At 42.1% G+C, this 21,791-nt stretch overlaps 1 protein-coding gene across 3 annotated transcripts; it reads right to left on the reverse strand.

Annotated features, from left to right (window-relative positions):
- Positions 1 to 72: 72 nt before the first annotated feature.
- On the reverse strand, positions 73 to 16,924 carry LOC100555763 (methanethiol oxidase). Of its 3 annotated transcripts, XM_062965285.1 has the most exons (12): positions 16,557 to 16,924; positions 14,617 to 14,673; positions 8,720 to 8,832; positions 6,056 to 6,241; positions 3,652 to 3,772; positions 3,246 to 3,428; positions 2,860 to 3,038; positions 1,602 to 1,680; positions 1,330 to 1,451; positions 1,077 to 1,169; positions 738 to 856; positions 73 to 593 (listed from the first exon to the last, which is right to left on the reverse strand). In XM_062965285.1, exons 1-12 carry the CDS (start codon positions 16,618 to 16,620, stop codon positions 431 to 433), a joined length of 1,479 nt encoding a protein of 492 aa, XP_062821355.1. In that variant the 5' UTR covers positions 16,621 to 16,924; the 3' UTR covers positions 73 to 430. The 3 variants fall into 3 exon arrangements, with proteins under 3 accessions (XP_062821355.1, XP_062821356.1, XP_062821354.1); XM_062965286.1 differs by lacking the exons at positions 14,617 to 14,673; positions 16,557 to 16,924 and adding an exon at positions 9,928 to 10,564; XM_062965284.1 differs by lacking the exons at positions 14,617 to 14,673; positions 16,557 to 16,924 and adding an exon at positions 9,693 to 9,849.
- Positions 16,925 to 21,791: the final 4,867 nt, after the last annotated feature.

The following is a 21,791-nucleotide window of genomic DNA, read 5'->3' on the forward strand; positions in this document are numbered from 1 at the left end:
AGCTTTCCATGACTCAGAACAAGTGTCAGGTCTCTCAACCTTCTTACCATGCGCTTCAAAGAAAAGCCGTGCTATCTTTCAAATAGTTTATTTGTTAACAGGATCACCTTATAAAAGCCCTTGCGCACCAAGGAAGGTAAGAAAGAGAAAAAGAAGAGAAAGAAAGGAAGGAAAGAGCCAGAAAGAGAGCCTACCCACCTATGCCAGAGCATTGCCATGGAGACATTGTGTCTGAGCTGAAGAATGGAGGAAACAGGCAGAGAACAGACCCAAGGACATCCAGAAAATTATGGGTTTATGTGCTACTCGTGGTATGTCCTGTGTTGACCATTATGGCATGACTTCCAAGGGATCGAGATAGCAAGCACTGAACAAAGAAATATTGGATAGAGCCCAATTTGTAGAGTGTTTTCCCCGCCAATATGACACATTACTCCCAGATATCGGTGGTGCAGTCCCCACCCGGGTAGCACATGCCGTGCGCCCAAGCTGGACCGTCCGGCTCCTGCCCCAAATCTACCAAAAAGCTCTTGTTTGTGGAAAGGCCGCCCTTCACGGTGTCCACGTCCAGCTGGAGCATGACCGAACCTTCCCTGGAAAAGATATAATGCGGGACGGAAGTCAAAGTTGTGTCTGAACCATGGACACCTTATCATGAGGATTTCCAGGCTGGATGTGTACGGAAGAGGCCTTCCTTTGAGGCGGAAGGAGTGCGACTCGCCCAAGGCCACTCTTACCTGACCAGCTCGGGGTAAAATTGCTTGTCCCAAGGCGTGTAAAGAGAGTTGGTAACATAAAGACGTTTGCCATCCAAGCTTAGCTGCAGCATATGAGGTCCTCCTTGGATCGTCTTGCCCTAAAGACAGTGAGGAAATAATAACCCAAGGTTTAGGAAACATGTAAATAAGATAATGAGACATGTAAAAAGGAGTATTAAACCCAGAATCGCCAGTTTTCTCTGCAGGCCTTCTAATGTAAAGCAGCAAATCCAAGGTAAGTTTTGGATTCGGAAGGCTGGATTTTGATGCAGCCTCATCCCATTTTAATATGTTTTCTAATCCCATCACTGACCTTACCTGGATTACAACGGGATCAGGTTGACGGTCCAGCTCCGGATCCTTGAGGACAGTTACGGGACCCCCTTTCTGAAGGCTTCCCCCCACAAACACCTACAGATACCAATGAGACATGGTCAGTCAAGAACTAAAAACAACACGGGTGAAGAAATTGGGAGTCTTTGGGCTGGGATTCCAGTCTTCATCATCGCCAGGCAGAGGTGATGGGATCCATCATCTGGAAACATCTGATCAGAGAAGGTTGCAAGCTTACCTGCCCGACTAATTTGGGACAGTGTGGGTTGGTGATATCGTATTGCCGGACATCGCCATGCACCCAGTTGCTTAAGTAGAGGAACCGGTCGTCCAGAGAGATGACGATATAGAAAGTGAATCCTGGAAGAGGAGCAGGATCATTGAGTCACAGGAGACCCCAAGGACCAGTTGTTCAAACCCCTCCTCCCAGGCAATTCCAATTCATTGCTCCTTATCTACTCACCTTTATAAAACTACAAAGTACCAAAGAGCAGCTTTGTTATTACTAACCTGGCATTTCGGGGTAGATCCATCCTGATACTTTCTTGTTCGGGATTTGGATCACTTTCTCAGCCGTCCAGCATCCGTCCTACAGAGAAAACCAAATTGACGGGTGAGGTGATCAGAAAAATTGAAGTCCTCCCCATGGTTTTTCTTTACCTTCCCCAGAAGCTGAGAGAGAGAGAGCCTTTCCCTAGCAGAGAAGGGATCTGAACCTAGCTTCTTCAAGAATCACTTGGCCATAGAACTGCATTGGGCTACATTCTCTCAGCCCCAGAGGGAATCAAGGGCAAACCTCTGAACATATCTCTTGATAGTATTTTTATGGGTTTGCATTAGAGTTTGCAAAGTTTTTATGGATTTGCACAGTTGTTGCTACCAATCTGCAAGGTTGTTGCTACTGATCTACAAAGTTGTTGCTACCGATCTGCAAAGATGTTGCTACTGATCTGCAAATTTGTTACTACCAATCTGTAAGGTTGTTGCTACTGATCTACAAAGTTGTTGCTACCAATCTGCAAATTTGTTGCTACCGATCTGCAAAGTTGTTGCTACCAATCTGCAAAGTTGTTGCTACCAATCTGCAAAGTTGTTGCTACCGATCTGCAAAGTTGTTGCTACCGATCTGCAAAGTTGTTGCTACTGATCTGCAAAGTTGTTGCTAAGTTGTTGCTACCAATCTGCAAAGTTGTTGCTACCGATCTGCAAAGTTGTTGCTACCAATCTGCAAAGTTGTTGCTACCAATCTGCAAAGTTTTTGCTACCGATCTGCAAAGTTGTTGCTACCAATCTGCAAGGTTGTTGCTACTGATCTGCAAAGTTGTTGCTACCGATCTGCAAAGTTGTTGCTACTGATCTGCAAAGTTGTTGCTACTGATCTGCAAAGTTGTTGCTACCAATCTGCAAAGTTGTTGCTACTGATCTGCAAATTTGTTGCTACCAATCTGCAAAGTTGTTGCTACCAATCTGCAAAGTTGTTGCTACCAATCTGCAATGTTGTTGCTACCGATCTGCAAGGTTGTTGCTACCGATCTGCAAGGTTGTTGCTACCGATCTGCAAGGTTGTTGCTACCGATCTGCAAGGTTGTTGCTACCGATCTGCAAAGTTGTTACTACCGATCTGCAAAGTTGTTGCTACCAATCTGCAAAGTTGTTGCTACCGATCTGCAAAGTTGTTGCTACCGATCTGCAAAGTTGTTGTTAAAAACACCCTGGCTTCCCAGAACTAATGATCTTGCCTTAAAGGCCACCCTTTCCCCTTTTTCACCTCTGTCTTAAAGAAATGGTGGATGGAACTCTCCAGAAAGCAGGCCACAAAACCATGGGCCGAGTTGGGGTCGTGCAAGAAGCGGATCTCCGTCGGGTCTGAATCTTCACCCAAGTCGATCGTCTGGAGGAGGCGGTGGGTAGTCCAGTCCCAGACGTGGAGGTTGCGGCCATAGATATCTGCGGACAAACAGGATCCAGGATTATTCCAAGTGAGGTCTGACCAAAGCTGAGTGGATTGTGACTTCGCTCAATCTGGACACTTTACTCCTTTTGCAGCAGCCTAGAATCACATTGACTATTTTAGGTGCCGCATCAAAATGTTGACTTGCCTTCACCTTGTGGTTTACTGGAACCCATAGATCCCTTTCACATGGACGTTCTCACCTTTTCTCAGATTTTCTGGGTTGAATCCATCGATAAAGAACTTGGGCACCCCCCATTCGGTGCTGATTAGGACGTTGTGCCGTGGCTGGTACCAGAAGTCGCACATCTGGACAGGTCCGTCTTCTGGACACTCCCAGGTCCCTTTCACTTCCCAGGTTTCCGGGTCCAGAAGGAGAAGTCCACCTGGGAACAGAAAAACAGGAACCGCTGGGGTCAGAACACAATGTTCTTGCAAAGAGAAATATTACTATTTATATCCTGATTTCATCCCAATGTTTGGGATTCAAGGCAGGTAACCTATTTGAATCCTGGTAGATTCAGGGTTTTGTGTGTGTGTGTGTGTGTGGTTTTCCCCTATTGTGGAGGACTGGTTGTCTTCCGAAATCGGCATCTACGCCTCCAGTACCTCTTGCATTGCCGAATGCATCTCCAAGGGCGCAGATCATAATTTCCCCACTGCTCAAGCAACGCGAGGAGTGCAAGAAACTCAGGTTGGTTTTCCTGATGACTTCACGGGGTTCGATGATCTGGTGAGGGGTTGGAAAGAGAGGAAAAAGGTCATTGCATCATTCCGTCCTTTTCGGTGAGATCTTGTGTTCATCTTCTATATCACATTCATGCAATTTGAATTGATATTGATTGCCTTGGCTCAATACTATGGCAGCTATATGCACAGATGCCTATTATATACAGCAAAAAGGAAAAGTATGGTATATAATCTATATATATACTAGCTGTGCCCGGCCACGCGTTGCTGTGGCAAAGTGGTGGTGGTATTGGCTAAAAATTGTTGTGTAATTTTTATTTGACGTTATTTGCATTTTTAAATTAATTTTATTGTAAGTTATATTGTAAGTTATTATATTATTTTCTTGTATTATTTTTAGTTATTTTCTGTTATTATAGTATTTTATTATATTAATTTTTTAGTGTTTATTATTATTATTTTTTGGGTTGCTAGGAGACCAAGTTGGAGGAGCTTAGCCTTCTAACTGGCAGCAATTGGATAAAAGCAATTATTCCTCTCTCTCTAATTAGGACTTTATTTTTCTTTTATTTTTGTTGTATCAACCTAGAGGCGTGGATGATGGGTTGTGTTGTCAAATTTCGAGGTTGGGGAGCCTGTAGTTTTGTTGTTTTGTCCGCTGCCCTGATGCCATCACTCTTTTATATATATAGAAAAGGGTAATGAAATTTTGGCCTAGGACAAAACAACAAAACTACCCAACCCAGAAACACTAAACTTGGCAGCACAACCCCTCATCCATGTCTCTACGTTCATACAACAAAAAAGAAAAGAAAAATAAAGTCCTAATTAGAGGGAGAGCAATAATTGTTTTTATCCAATTGCTGCCAGTTAAAAGGCTAAGCTCCACCCACTTGGTCTCCTAGCAACCCACTCAGTCCAGGGGACAGGCAGAGTTAGACCTCACTTAGGCCTATAAAATACAGATTATATGATTTTAACTGGATGATATGGCAGTGCAGACTCAAGGCCCTTCCACACAGCTATATAACCCATTTATAATCTTATATTATCAGCTTTGAACTGAATTATCTTGACTCCACACTGGCATATAATCCACTTCAGTGTGCAGTCGGACACAACTGGACTTAATGTCAGGAGAAAACCTTTACCCTTTACCTTAACTACCACTAATTCAATACTTTATTTCCCATACCACCATACTTCACCACAGCAATGCATGGCTGGGCACAGCTAGTATACTATAAAGTAAGTTATAGTTCTATACTTCCTCAAGTGACATAATCACTTATATATTATGATTGTAGTATCAGTTTACTACTTTATGTACCAATAATTATATTTGTTAAAATTTGACATTGAAATATGTACTTATCTGTACAGTTGGAATATATAAACTGATACTACAATCATAATATATAAGTTATTATATCACTTGAGGAAGTATAGAACTATAACTTACTTTATAGTATACTAGCTATGCCTGGCCACGCGTTGCTGTGGCTAGGACTTAATTTTTCTTTTCTTTTTGTTGTATGAACATAGAGGTGTGGATGAGAGGTTGTGCTGTCAATTTTCGAGGTTGTGGGGCATTTAGTTTAGTTGTTTTGTCCGGTGCCGTGATTTTATTGCCCTTTTATATATATAGATAGCTATACCTGGCCACGTGTTGCTCTGGCTAGGACTTTATTTTTCTTTTCTTTTTGTTGTATGAACCTAGAGGCGTGGATGAGAGGTTGTGCTGTCAATTTTCGAGGTTGTGGGGCATTTAGTTTAGTAGTTTTGTCCGGTGCCGTGATTCCATTACCCTTTTATATATATAGATAGCTATGCCTGGCCACGCGTTGCTGTGGCTAGGACTTAATTTTTCTTTTCTTTTTGTTGTATGAACATAGAGGTGTGGATGAGAGGTTGTGCTGTCAATTTTTGAGGTTGTGGGGCATTTAGTTTAGTTGTTTTGGCCGGTGCCGTGATTTCATTACCCTTTTATATATATAGATAGCTATGCCTGGCCACGCGTTGCTGTGGCTAGGACTTAATTTTTCTTTTTTTTGTTGTTGTATGAACATAGAGGTGTGGATGAGAGGTTGTGCTGTCAATTTTCAAGGTTGTGGGGCGTTTAGTTTAGTTGTTTTGTCCGGTGCCGTGATTCCATTACCCTTTTATATATATAGATTATATACCATACTTTTCCTTTTTGCTCAATACTATGGCATCCAGTTTTGCAAAGACTATCGCCTTCTTTGCCCACACGTGCTGGTGCCTCAGTAAAGTGCAACTCCCAGAACTCCATAGCATTGAGCCATGCGATTCCTTGACGTACTTTGCACAAGCTGGGAGCATACTGGTCGGAGCCCGTGTCCACCACGTAAATGCGCCCGGAGCCAAAACACGGTAGGATGAGGCGGTTGCGCTCAATGCTAGTGTCCCCGAAGGTTCTGCTGGAGGCATTCCAGCCCGAGCGATGGAGTTCGTCATCCAAGTAAGGCAAGTGCAAGCGGTGGATGACCTGTTGGGAAGATGAGGAGGACATGGTGTTGGAAAATCAAGCAGCGAAGAGTCAGAGAAGGAGCGAAGACAGACTGGGGAAATCTAGCCTGCTAAATAGACTGACAGGGATGATTTAGGTCAATGATGGGCAACCTTTTGCACTTGGTGTGTCAGAATTCACCAAAAAACCTAGCATGACATGGATGGTGTGTCACTTCGAGAAAAAAAACCATAATTTCACAATATATATAGTTTAAATAACAAAAATATATAATTGTAATATATAACTGTATTTAATAAATCAAAAACTATTTACTACCACTATTTCCATGTACAACAATCTATGGTACCTCTTGCAATTTCCACGCTGATTTCTCTCTATTTTAGTTTCAATGTAGTCATGAATAATGAATAATATAATAATAATAATACAATAGTAATAATATAATAATATACTACAATAATAATAGAATAATAATAGAATCTATATATATAAACTACCTGTGCCCCGCCACGCGTTGCTGTGGCAAAGTGGTGGTGGTATTGGTTAAAAATTGTTGTGTAATTTTTATTTGACGTTATTGGTATTTTTAAATTAATTTTATTGTAAGTTATCTTTTTATTTATTATATTTTATTATTTTCTTGTATAATTTTTAGTTATTTTTTGTTATTATGGTATTTTATTGTATTAATTTTTTAGTGTTTTTAATTAGTTTTAGTGTTTTTATTTTTTTTATTGGATTGCTAGGACACCAAGTTGGAGGAGCTTAGCCTTCTAACTGGCAGCAATTGGATAAAAGAAATTATTCCTCTCTCTCTAATTAGGACTTTATTTTTTCTTTTCTTTTTGTTGTATCAACCTAGAGCCGTGGATGATGGGTTGTGTCGTCAAATTTCGAGGTTGGGGGGCCTGTAGTTATGTTGTTTTGTGGGTTGCCATGATGCCATCACTCTTTTATGTATATAGAAGAGTGATTGCATCAGGGCAGCGGACAAAACAACAAAACTACAGGCAGCCCAACCCCGAAATTTGACGACACAACCCATCATTCACGGCTCTAGGTTGATACAACAAAAAGAAAAGAAAAAATAAAGTCCTAATTACAGGGAGAGGAATCATAGTTTTTATCCAATTGCTGCCAGTTAGAAGGCTAAGCTCTGCCCACTTGGTCTCCTAGCAACCTACTCAGCCCAGGGGACAGGCAGAGTTAGGCCTCACTTAGGCCTCTTCCACAGATTATCTAATTTGCACTGGATTATATGTCAGTGTAGACTCAAGGCTCTTCCACATCTATATAACCCATTTAGAATCTTATATTATCTGCTTTGAACTGAATTATCTTGACTCCACACTGGCATATAATCCACTTCAGTGTGCATACTAAACATAAAGACAACCATACAACAGACATTCAATACCACCACTATCTCAACAATTTCTCGCCAACACCACCAGACAACGCCACAGCAACGCGTGGCCAGGCACAGCTAGTGATTTTATATATGTGTGTGTGTGTGTGTGTGTGTGTGTAATGTGCATAATTCCCATGGAGTAAACAACAAAACCACTGGACCAAATCACACCAAATTTGCCCACAAAAGACATCAGTCATCCAATCAATCTGCATGCGGCAGCATGTCAGCAAAAATGGCGAGGCGTGTCAGTGCTGACACGCGTTTCATAGGTTGGCCATCGCTGATTTAGGTTCAGATTTTTGGATGTACAGTGTTCCCTCATTTATTATACGGGTTACGCTCCAGGACCACCCGCGAAAAGTGAAAATCCGCGAAGCAGGGATGCTATATTGGTGTTGCTTACAATCTCACTCTGTGCCACCGACTTGCGAGGCGAAAAAGAAGCTGCTTCACCCTCCTTTTCTCTCCTTTCTCTCCTTTCGCCTTAGGAAGGAAGGAGAAAGAGAGAGGAAGGAAGGAAAAATCGTAATTTTTAACCGCGAAAAACCGCGAAACAGCGAATCCGCGAAAAGCGAAACGCAAAGTAATGAAGGAACACTGTGTTTCATTTGGGAGGAAGCTCAGGTGCTCCGTGGCAATGCCACTCCTATGTGAGAAATCTATTCTCGCCCAACCCGGCGTTATTAAGCACATAAATGGAACTTGGTGGATAACTGTCGAATCTGGGCTTTGCTCCTTGTCTCTGAGTTAATTTGCGCCTAATCTTTTTTCTGAGATCTGCATCTTGACATTCTTGGCTTCTCTTGTGACATTATCACGCTAGGGCTTTGAAGTGGGCAGCCCTGCATTTCTGCTGCCAGCAGAATTTTAGGAAATGTAGTTTAGGGCAGAGCCTTTTGAATTCTCAGATAAAGAGGTCCTCGACTCGTATATTAGGAAAAGCAAGGAATGAAAGAAAAGCGAAGAAAGAATCTGTGCAAAGAGAGTTGCAAGATTTTGGCCACGTAAATATTGTGAGCTGGAGAAGGGAGAAGGCGATGTCAGGTCTATGGGCTAGCTTGCTATAAAATAGGATTTACCTGGCAATAACACGGCGATTCCGGATCCACGTCCACCGTGGCCAAATAGCCATGTTGCCGGGTATTGGTTCCAGTTAAAGAACACTGCACATACATCAGCTCTTCTCTGGGGGCTGTGGAAACGAAGTCTAGTTTTAGGATCTTCAAGACAATATATATCTATCTATATATATAAAAGAATGATGGCATCACGGCGACCCACAAAACAACAAAACTACAGGCCCCCCAACCTCGAAATTTGACAACATAACCCAACATCCACAGCTCTAGGTTGATACAACAAAAACAAAAGAAAAATAAAGTCCTAATTAGAGGAAGAGCAATAATTGTTTTTATCCAATTGCTGCCAGTTAGAAGGCTAAGCTCCTCCAACTTGGTCTCCTAGCAACCCAATAAAAAATAATAAAAAACACTAAAAAAATTAAAAACACTAAAAAATTAATACAATAAAATACTATAATAACAGAAAATAACTACAAATAATACAAGAAAATAATAAAATATAATAAATGAAAAGATAACTTACAATAAAATTAATTTAAAAATACAAATAATGTCAAATAAAAATTACACAACAATTTTTAACCAATACCACCACCACTTTGCCACAGCAACGCGTGGCTGGGCACAGCTAGTCTATATATATAAAAGAGTGATGGCATCACGGCGATGGACAAAACAACAAATCTACAGCCCCCCCAAACTCGAAAATTGGCAACGCAATCCATCATCCCCGCCTCCAGTAAGATACAACAAATTTACACATAAAACACTATCACAACACCAAAAAATGCCAAAACTAAGTACGCATGCGCAAAAACACCATGCTTCAAACCTTTATGGCGCTCGCGCGGCTCCAGTAAGATTTATATGCCAAACACAATCACAGGGCCACAAACGGCCAAAAACTGCAACAGGCGATATGCGCCTGCGCGCACCCCCCCCATCCCTTCCCGCGCGCGCACACACACACCTCGCCTCAGAGCTGAAGGAAGGAAGGCAGGGAGGCCGATTCCTTGCTGGGCGCGGGATGGAGGAGGCCGCGCTGGGAGGCGTGCGGGCCTCACGTCGCTCTCTGCCCTCTCCCCCTGAATCTCCCCCCCCTCAGGGCCCATGGAGGGCCCTGGTTGCCGTCCAGGCCCCCTCCTCCCGCCCCTCTCCCCTCCCCCCAATGCGAGGAAGGCCCCGCGGAGCCCCCCCCGCCTCACCCTCTCTCCTCCTCCTCCTCCCTTCTCGGTTCTTCTCGGAGGTCTTCAAGCTCTTCAAGGTGAGGGGGGAAGAGGAGGGCACTGCCCTCGAGCAGGCCTGGACCTCCCTTCGAGTTGTTTGGGGCGCCAACCCCCGCCCTTCCCGGCCTCAGGGCCCTTCCTTTTCCCCCTCACCCGGTTAAACGGCTGATGGGGAAAAGGAAAGAGCCTCAGGCCAGGAAGGGTGGAAGTTGGCGCCCAAAACAAGTCAAGGGAAGGCCCCAGTTGGCCCAGGCTGAGCTTCCCCCTTTTCTGTTGTTGTTATTGTTGTTGTTGTTCTCACCCACAAATGACAACCCCTCCAATGCCTCAGAAGCCCCCCTTTTTCCCCTCTCAAACCCTATCGCCCTCACCTTTCCCTTCCCTGTAATAATTATTAATATAATAACTGATCATCAGTTAAGAATGTAATAATCACCAATAATAATACTAATTTATTATTAGTATAATACTGATAATCATTCGAGAACATAATAATTCATAATAATAGTCAGTTCTTATTATTATAACACTGACAATCATTCAACAATGTATTAACAAATCGTAATAATAGAAAATTATTATTATTATTATTATAGTAATAATCATTCACAAATTAATAATTATTATAACATTGATAATCATTCAACAATATAATAACAACTAATAATAAGTAGTTATTATTTTTATCACAATGATAATCATTCAAGACTATAATAATTATTATTGTTATAACAGAAGGCGCCTCATATAATCCACTTCTAAACAAATAATATCACATTATAAATATACACTAGAATCTCACTTATCCAACATAAACAAGCCGGCAGAACGTTGCATAAATAAATATGTTGGATAATAAGAAGGGATTCAGGAAAACCAATTACACATCGAATTAGGTCATCATTATACAAATTAAACACCAAAACATCATGTTATACAACAAATTTGACACAAAAAGTAGTTCCATGCGCAGTAATGCTATGTAGTAATTACTGTATTTGCAAATTTACCACCAAAATATCACAATACATTAAAAACACTCACTCCAAAAACATTGACTATTAAAAGGCAGACTCCATTGCATAATCCAGAACATTACATAAACGAATGTTGGGTGAGATTCTACTGTAATATGAAATAATTACTGTGGTACAATAATACACAACAATATCATCTCAGGACAGTAAATAAAGATCAACACTCTAAAAACACAGCTATTCCATCCAGGAAACAATCAGGGCCATCTAACACCTCCCACCAAAGGATTCCCCCCTTCACACAGGAAACCACCCACGCTTTGAACCTACAAGGCCGTTCCGTACTCATCACTCTCTCATCTCAGCACAGTAAATAAACAACAACAGTCTGAAAACACACAAATTCCATCCAGGAAACAATCAGGACCACCTAGCACCTCCCAACAAAGCATTCCCCCCCTCTAACACACGGAACCACCCAAGCTTTGAAACTACAAGGCCATTCCGTACTCTGGGGCCAATTTGCAATATATTAATATATATAATAATACAATACATATATAATACAATACATTGTATATACATATAATACTGCTAATAATATTATAATACACTACAATATAATACTAATAACAAAAAAAACCAATATATATATATATATATATATTACTACTAATATTGTGAAATAGTCGTATATGTTATAGCGTAATATCCTATCATATGTCTTTAATGTAATAAATGAATAAATAATACTGTATAATTTTTGTTGACGGTCACAACAAAAATAAAACCCAATGTAGATTGACCAACATCACTAAAAAAAAGCCACAGCAACGCGTGGCCGGGCACAGCTAGTATATATATATAAATGTAATGTACTTTTGCAGAACTGAGTAAACAACAAAACCACTGAACCAAATCACACCAAATTTGGCCACAATACACCAACACATCCAAGGTATGTCTTTCACTCAACCCCCCCCCCAAAAAAACAAACAAAAAAAAACGGATTGGCCTAGATATAACACAGCCAGGCATTGGAGCTGCAAGTTTATTCAGTGCAATTTAACCTGACCGACAAAGGATTAACCTTGGTAGAAAGCAGCCAGGCTTTGAAGCAGCGATAATAATAATAATAATAATAATAATAATAATAATAATAATAATAGTAAAGAATACACACAAAGGGTCAGAAAAATTCTCAAAAGCAAGCTCAATGGAGGCAACACCATCAAGACTATAAACACCTGGGCCATACCTGTCATAAGATATACTGCTGGCATTATAAATTGGACACAGGTGGAACTGGACAATTTGGACAGAAAAACAAGAAAACTCATGACCATCCATCATTCACTGCACCCTCGCAGTGATGTTGATCGGCTATATCTGCCTCGAAGATCAGGGGGCAGAGGACTCTTGCAAGTCGAACAAGCAGTCAAAGAAGAAGAACATGCCCTGGCAGAATATGGAAAGCAAAGTGAAGAACCTGCTTTATTGAAGTCAAAAATCAGAAACTCCTCAAAGTACAGCAGACAAAGAATCAGTACAAGAAAACCGCACTACAAACTAGAGCTGACAGCTGGCACAACAAAACATTGCATGGAAAGTTCCTTGACAAAATTGAAGGAAAAGCTGATAAGGAGAAGACCTGGCTCTGGCTCACGAATGGGACCCTGAAGAAGGAGACAGAAGGCCTGATCCTTGCAGCCCAGGAGCAAGACATCAGGACAAAGGCCATTCAGGCCAAGATCGAAAAATCAGCTGATGACCCAAAATGCAGACTGTGCAAGGAAACCGATGAAACCATGGATCATATCCTCAGCTGCTGTAAGAAAATTGCACAGACAGACTACAAACAGAGGCACAACTATGTGGCCCAAATGATCCATTGGAACTTATGCCTCAAGTACCACCTCCCAGCAGCAAAGAACTGGTGGGATCACAAACCTGCATTGGAAAATGAGCACGCAAAGATACTGTGGGACTTCCGAATCCAGACTGACAAAGTTCAGGAACACAACACACCAGACATCACAGTTGTGGAAAGGAAAAAGGTTTGGATCATTGATGTCGCCATCCCAGGTGACAGTCGCATTGACGAAAAACAACAGGAAAAACTCAGCCGCTATCAGGACCTCAAGATTGAACTTCAAAGTCTCTGGCAGAAACCAGTGCAGGTGGTCCCGGTGGTGATGGGCACATTGGGTGCCGTGCCAAAAGATCTCAGCCGGTATTTGGAAACAATAGACATTGACAAAATTACGATCTGCCAACTGCAAAAGGCCACCCGACTGGGATGTGCACGCATCATCTGAAAATACAGCACACAGTCCTAGACACTTGGGAAGTGTTCGACTTGTGATTTTGTGATATGAAATCCAGCATGTCTATCTTGTTTGCTGTGTCATAATATAATAATAATAATAATAATAATAATAATAATAATAATAATAATAATCAGTCCTAGACACTTGGGAAGTGTTTGACTTGTGATTTTGTGATACAAAATCCATCATATCTATCTTGTTTGCTGTGTCATAATAAAATAATAATAATAATAATAATAATAATAATAATAATAATAATAATAAGTTTATTTATACCCTGCCTCCATCTCCCCCGAAGGCGGCTTTCAAATAATACCAGATAAAAACAATAACAATATACAATACATCAATAAACAAAAAACATACACAAATTATAAAATTTTCAACATTAACCTATAGAAATAAAAAACACTTAATAAAACATGGAATTATAAACTGCGAGGTTATGATAATCGACTAAGTAAAGCGATACTACTCTGTACTATTGAAGATTTCCCTAGGTAGCAAGCAGCCAGGCTTTGAGGCAGCAAGGCTATTCATTGCAATTCTAGCAGCCCAAAAAACGTTGCATTCTAATTTTACTAATTTTAACCTTTTTACTCTGTATTTGTCTAGGAGCGGGTTATTAGGCCGCAGATCGGGATGTTTTGTATCTTTACATGGTTTCATTGTATGTATGTGTAAGTGTGTATGTATTGTATGTTTTACATGTTTTGATATGGTCAAAAGTGACTAATCAATAAAGAATTGTTGTTGTTGTTTCCGTTGCATTCCAACTCACTGAACAAGGATGAAATGGTCAGGCTTTGAGGCTGCAAGGCAATTCACTGCTATTCCACCTGGTCAACAAAGGATTCCCATATGCCAAAGCAATGCGTGGCTGGGCATAGCTAGTAAAATAATAAAAATAGAACTTTATTTATATCCCGCCATCATCTCTCAGAGGGACTCAGGGCGGCTCATAAAACACTCTAGGTGTGGCACAAAATGCAAAATACAACAATTCCAAAACAAAACATAGGCCATAAACATCTCCATTTCCAAGCCGAAGAGCCAGCATTGTCCATAGACACCTCTAAGGTCATGTGGCCGGCATGACTGCAAGGAGCATTGTTATTTCCTGCTGGAGCGGTACCTATTGATCTACTCACATTGGCATGTTTTCAAACTGCTAGGTTGGCAGAAGCTGGAGCTAACAGCGAGCGCTCAGTCTGCTCCCTGGATTCGAACCTGGGACCTTTTGGTCCACAAGTTCAGCAGCTCATCGCTTTAACACACTGTGCCACCCGAGCCCCCACTCAAAATATAAGGATGTATTTTGTTGGATACGATCCTGGGTAGAAAATGTTGACCTGACTTACCTTTCATGGCTTCCAGTGGTGAATCGTAGAAAGGTCCATGGTATGAACGACGTCTCCCTACACATTTGGGAACAAAACAAAAGATCAAGATCCGGTTTATTCGCATCAAAAGGAAATACTGTATATACTCGAGTATAAGCCTAGTTTTTTAGCCCTTTTTTAGGGCTGAAAAAGCTCCCCTCGGCTTATACTCGAGTGAGGGTCCTGGCCGGCTTCTATTCAGGTCGGCTTATACCTGAGTATATATGTTATGGTTGAGCCTTCGGGCTCCGATAATAGAAGAAGGAGGCATAAGACTCCTCGAGAGTCAGACTCTTTCGAGGAGCGTGAACGAAAACGGCTCCGGGATTTGTTTACAGACCCGACAGATGAGGACTCATTTGAGGGTTTTTCTGAGGGTTTGGAGGAAGAGATGGCCAGCTCGGAGGAGGATGACATGGAATGGACTCGTGTGAGGGAGGATTTGGGTGTTGGGGAAACAGGCAATGAAAGCATGGGAGGTGAGTGGCGGGTTGCAGGATCAGACCCATGGACTGGCTGGAGGGATGGAGCATCCCGGGATCCACAGCTGGGGATGCTGTGGGGCGTAGTCAAAGGTGCTTTAGCTCTGATGAGGATGATGAGTTTGGGGCGCCTGGAATTGGGATGGCAGCTGACAGCGATGATGAGCTTGAACTGGGATAAATTGAGGTTTGGGACCAATGTCTAATTGCGTTGGGCAAGGTAATCTGGACGGACGCTTGGGCTTTTGTTGGGGAACTTCCTGAAGACGGGTGTGATTCGTTGCTGGATACGTAAGTTTACCAAGGACACTGGGCATCGACGGCGGGAGGAACTGTGCGGGGTTTTTCTCTGTGCAACTTGTGTTTAATCTCAATAGCTTGGACCTCCGTCGTCTTTTTGACGGGCAATACCTACTCACACTGGATTGACGCTGGACTGACTGACTTCGATTCTGGATTATCCTTTCTGCTGCTTAACGGTGAGACCTTTGGATTCCTAGACGACTATGTTTGGCTATTGACCTCTGGACCGGATTGGGACCCTGCTGACTGCCGTTTCCCTGACTGCTGAGCCTGGACCTGGATATCGTTGGCTGTTGAATCTTAAATTGAATCCTGACTACGACCACGTTTTCCTTCGCTGCAGGGAGGAATAAACAAGCCTGGTTTAGTCTCCTGCTGTTTCTGAGTAGCAGAGAGGAATCTGCTACCAGTCTGTTGTTTACATTCTGACTCCTGTTGATCCTCCTTTGTTTGCATTGTTTGCCAGGCTGAAGTAAGCACTTTTGATTTAATCCGGATTATACTTCTGTTTAACCCGGTTTTTCCCTTTGAGTTGTTTAAGCTCAATCTGAGTTGTTTTTTGTTACCTATCACACTGAAGTCAAGTGTTTGCCCTGTTTTTTGTCTCCTACGGGCATTTTTAGTTTTGTAATCTCAATAAACTGAGTTTTGCTCTACTCACTGGCGTTCTGTCTCTGACAATATAGGTATTCAGAGTTGGACAGTCTTATCTTATTAAAGTCTTATTATTATCTTAAATTACAGCTTCATATAAATATTCAAAAACATTTAACCTACTGATGCCTCAAATAATGCAATGTTATTAATATCTATTTTTATTTTTGAATTTGACCCGTAGCTCGTCTTATACTCGAGTCAATAAGTTTTCCCAGTTTTTTGTGGTAAAATTAGGTGCCTTGGCTTATATTTGGGTCGGCTTATACTCGAGTATATACGGTACTTGGATCCAAGGAGCACCTGGATCATAAGAGTCACGATAAGGACCTGGAACATGTCCAAAGCGGACATGTTTTGTCAGACGTGGATAAATGAAATCTTGACTGAATTCCTCTTCTGTTCCATAGTCTAGGGATCTATCACGGTGCTCTTCATGGGCATAATAAATGTCACAAATAGAGAGAGCTGGACTCTTACCTTTACTTGGGTTCCTCTGGTCTGGATGTTTTGCATCCAAGGCTTTGGTCTGGATCTTCGACATCTCCTTTGCAACCTCTGACAGAGAAAAGTCTCTCTCCTGTCCCTAAAGGAACTTATATATACGCAGAGGATATCTATCTCTAAAAATAATGCATCTAAATAGTTAGGAGGAATGCGTCTTCTCTGGAAAAACTCATTAAGAAAGCGCCTGACTCTGGGTGGGAAAAACAGGGAAGCAATTTCAGTGTGGTTTGTTTTAATCTGCTTTATTCAGTTGATTTCGGGGAACATCACCATCCCCTCCCTTCCGAGAAATTCCTTGTATTTTTATGTGTTTACACCCAACTGATTCAAAAGGGAAGAATTTGCATTACAGCAACTTTGGTCCATGCAGTACAGCCTGTCTGTGTGTATGTAAGTAGAAGTCAATAACTTGCTGGAGATGCAGGAAATATTTCTTTTAAAATTTATATCTTTTATATATATAAAAGGAGAATGGCATCGATCCACCGAGCAAAACAACAAAACTAAAAGCCCCCCAACCTAGAAAATTGACAACACAACCCCTCATCCGCGTCTCTATGTTCTTAGAAACAAACTACACATCCCTAACCTCCATGGGGCCAAAAAACCCCCCAAAACTGGAATGCTCCATCTGCGCATGCCCAAGCGGCCAGCCCATGTGCACACACAACAATCCCCCCCCCCCGCTGCCACCGGACTCACCAAACAAGTTACGGCCCATTTCCTTTCCTCCCCATACAACTGCAAGGCCTGGCTGCTCAACAAAGAATCCCCCCCCCCTCAGACAGGGAAGCAGCCAGCCTTTGAAGCTCCAAGGCCATTCCGTACTCATCACTCTCTCATCTCAGGACACTAAATAAAGATCAACACTCTAAAAACACAGGAATTCCATCCAGGAAACAATCAGGGCCACCTAACACCTCCAACCAAAGGATCCCCACCCCCCAGACAGAGAAGCAGCCAGGCTTTAAAGGTACAAGGCCATTCCATACTCATCACGCTCTCATCTCAGGACACTAAATAAAGATCAACACTCTAAAAACACAGGAATTCCATCCAGGAAACAATCAGGGCCACCTAACACATCCGATCACCAAACTCTGACAAATCCTCTGTTTTCTGAGGGCCACAGACAGTACAAGCACATAAAATATTGCAAACAACACCACTCTGAGCTGCTGAACTTCTGGACCGAAAGGCCACAGGTTTGAATTGGGGGAGCGGAGAAAGCACCCACTGTTAGCCCCAGCTTCTGCCAACCTAGAAGTTCGAAAACATGCAAATGGGAATACATGAATAGGTACTGCTCTGGCGGGAAGGTAACGGCGCTCCATGCAGTCATGCCGGCCACATGACCTGGGAGGAGTCTACAGACAACACCAGCTCCTCGGCTTACAAATGCAGATGAGCACCAACCCCCCAGACTTACACACGACTGGACTTAATGTGAGGGAAAAACCTTTACCCTTTACCTTTAACTACACCAATTCCTCAATACAGTACACTCTCACTTATCCAACATTCACTTATCCAACGTTCTGGATTATCCAATGCATTTTTGTAGTCAATGTTTTCAATACATCGTGATATTTTGGTGCTAAATTCGTAAATACAGTAATTACAACATAACATTACTGCCTATTGAGCTACTTTTTCTGTCAAATTTGTTGTTAAACATGATGTTTTGGTGCTTAATTTGTAAAATCATAACCTAATTTGATGTTTAATAGGCTTCTCCTTAATCTCTCCTTATTATCCAACATATTCGCTTATCCAACGTTCTGCCGGCCCATTTATGTCAGATAAGTGAGACTCTACTGTACTTTATTTCCCATACCACCATACTTCGCCACAGCAACGCGTGGCCAGGCACAGCTAGTGTGTGTGTGTGTGTGTGTGTGTGTGTATATATATACACACACACACACTATATCTATATATATAAAAGAGTGATGGCATCATGGCGATCGACAAAACAACAAAACTACAGGCCCCCCAACCTCGAAATTTGACAACACAACCCATCATCCACGCCTCAAGGTTGATACAACAAAAAGAAAAGAAAAATAAAGTCCTAATTAGAGAGAGAGGAATAATTGCTTTTATCCAATTGCTGCCAGTTAGAAGGCTAAGCTCCTCCAACTTGGTCTCCTAGCAACCCAATAAAAAATACTAAAAAACACTAAAAAATAATACAATAAAATACTATAATAACATAAAATAACTAAAAATAATACAATAAAATAATAAAATATAATAAATAAAAATATGACTTACAATAAAATTAATAAAAAAATGCAAATAATGTCAAATAAAAATTACACAACAATTTTTAACCAATACCACCACCACTTTGCCACAGCAACGCGTGGCCGGGCACAGCTAGTATATATATATACGTGTGTATAATATACACGCACACACTAGCTGTGCCCGCCCACACGTTGCTGTGGCGAAGTATGGTGGTATGGGAAATAAAGTGTAATAAAACAAGCTGGGATATGGCGGCCAAAACTCCATTTTTGTTGGCTGGTTATAACCCCATCCTGACAACAATAGTGTCCCTGTATTTGTTTAAAGCTGCCAAAAGGAGCTCGGAGTAAATAGATCAGATTAAGGTGCAGTGTATGGGAGACGAGGATAGTTGATGCATAGAACTGTAGTTAAGCTACATTTGCACCAAGTTGGCAAATACTTTGACCCCATTATAAGCCGGGGGAGGCTTTTTCAACTTAAAAACAGGGCTGAAAAACTCGGCTTATCTTTGAGTACATATGGTAGGATGCAATTATGCAAAGTGTGGTTCAATTTTTCGACTTTAGGGGCACCACAGATACATAATCTTCCTTCGTGTGGGATGTGGTTGAATCTGTGGCATCTCTCCATGGACTCCATTTGTTCGAATCTTGCTCTAGTGAAAGCGATCCTTAGGGGTCTTGGCATATCTGCTTTTATTTATTTATTTATTTATTTATTTATTTTTCAAACTTATATGCCGCCACTCCCCTAGGGCTCGGAGCGGCTTACAAGAACCAGCTAAAATCAACAATTTAAAAAACATCTTAAAAACATCTTAAAAACATCCTAAAAGCACCTTTTAAAACATCAACAACAGAACTCAAAAGCCTGTCGAAACAGGTGTGTCTTACATGCCCTACGGAAGGCCAACAAGTCCCGCAAGGCACGAACTTCAGGTGGCAAGGTGTTCCAGAGAGATGTCGCCACTACTGAAAAGGCTCTGCGTCTGGTTGCTGTTAGACGCAAGGTCTTAAAACTGGGGACTTCCAGTAGGTCTTGGTCCTCAGAACGGAGGGATCTCTGGGGTTTGTAGGGAGTGAGGCGGTCCCTCAGGTACATCGGCCCTGGACCATGTAAGGCCTTGAAGGTAAGCACCATCACTTTGAAAGTGATCCGGTGCTCAATTGGTAACCAGTGCAGCTGCCGTAAGATTGGTGTTATGTGGCATCTTATCGGGATTCCCGCAAGGAGCCGGACAGCTGCATTTTGCACCAATTTGAGCTTCCGGATCACCGACACAGGAAGGCCAATGTAAAGGGCGTTACAGTAATCCAGTCTCAAGATGACCGTAGCCTGGATCACCGTAGCCAGGTTGTCCCTAGACAGATCGGGGCCCAGCCGTCTAGCCTGCCGAAGATGAAAAAAAGCAGTTTTGGTAACGGCGGAGACCTGGACCTCCATCGTCAGTGAAGGGTCCAAGAGGACTCCCAGACTCTTTACTAGTGAAGACGGGCGTAGCGCTTTGCCATCCAGGGTTGGCAACTGGATATCCCCACTGCCCGGTCGGCCCAGCCATAGGATCTCCGTCTTTGCTGGATTCACCCTCAACCTACTGAAACGCAACCATCCAATAATGGCCTCGAGGCACTGGTGAAAACTGTCGGGTACAGACTCCGGTTGGCCCTCCAAATTTAACACAAGCTGAGTGTCATCAGCATATTGATAACACTCAAGCCCGAAATCTCGGACCAGCTGAGCAAGTGGTCGCATATAGATGTTAAACAACAGAGGGGAGAGAATGGCCTCTTGAGGCACCCCACAATGTAGAGGGGACCTCTCAGAGACCAGGCCTCCCCTCTCCACTCGCTGTCCACGGTTGTGAAGAAAGGAGGCCAGCCAATTTAAAGCTCCAGCAACGGCAAGGTCAGAAGATTGTGATCGACTGTGTCAAATGCTGCTGTGAGATCCAATAACACAAGCAGCACCGACCCGCCCTGTTCAAGCTGGCATCAGAGATGATCCGTGATGGAAACCAATACAGTCTCTGTATTTTAGGTACAGCGCCCGCTGGAAATTACATTTAAAGCTTCCTAACTACTTCAGAGATCCTGTGTTTGACAGGATGGCTATGTCTTTCTGGGCTTCAATGCCCTAGTTTTGATTGTGCAAGATTGAAAGTGTGCCAGCCAAGAGCCTGTCTCTGAGTATACTAAGCCTAGGTATGTAAAAGAGCTCACCTGTTCTGTTCTGCATCTAGATCCCATTTGTGTCTAGATGGGCGCTTTCCGAACAACATGATTATTGACTTGGTTTTGTTTATTGTCAGCTCGTTTTTGTCGGCGTAGGTGTTAAGTTTAATCAGTAATCTTCGCAAACCTTTTAGAGTATTGGACATCAAAACCATGTCATCCACGTATAGAAGAGTATTTATGTGTCTGTTATGAATTTTAGGTTTGTGGATCTCGGAGCTGCTGAGGTGGTCTGGCAGGTCATTGGTGTAAAGGTTGAAAAGTAAAGGGTCCGATAAACATCCTTGTCTTACACCAGGGGTCCTCAAACTTTTTAAGCCAAGGGCCGGTCCACAATCCTTCAGACTGTTGAGGGGCCGGATTATCATTTGAAAAAAAATACAAATTCCGATGCACACTGCATATGTCTTATTTGTAGTGCAAAAACAAAAACAACAACAACAACAACAATGAAAGAACAATACAATATTTAAAAATAAAAACAATTTTAACCAACATACATTTATCAGGAGTTCAATGGGAAGTGTGATCCTGCTTCTGGCCAATGAGATAGTTGTTGTGGTTGTTGTTGTTGTTGTTGTTGTTGTGTGCCTTCAAGTCATTTCAGACTTTGGGTGAGCCTAAGTCTAAAATTTATTTATTATTTATTTACTGCATTTATTTACTACATTTGTATCACACCCTTCTCACCCCAAAGGGGACTCAGAGTGGCTTGCAAATT

This window comes from Anolis carolinensis, unplaced genomic scaffold (genome assembly GCF_035594765.1).
Source record: "Anolis carolinensis isolate JA03-04 unplaced genomic scaffold, rAnoCar3.1.pri scaffold_14, whole genome shotgun sequence".
Lineage (NCBI taxonomy): Eukaryota > Metazoa > Chordata > Lepidosauria > Squamata > Dactyloidae > Anolis > Anolis carolinensis.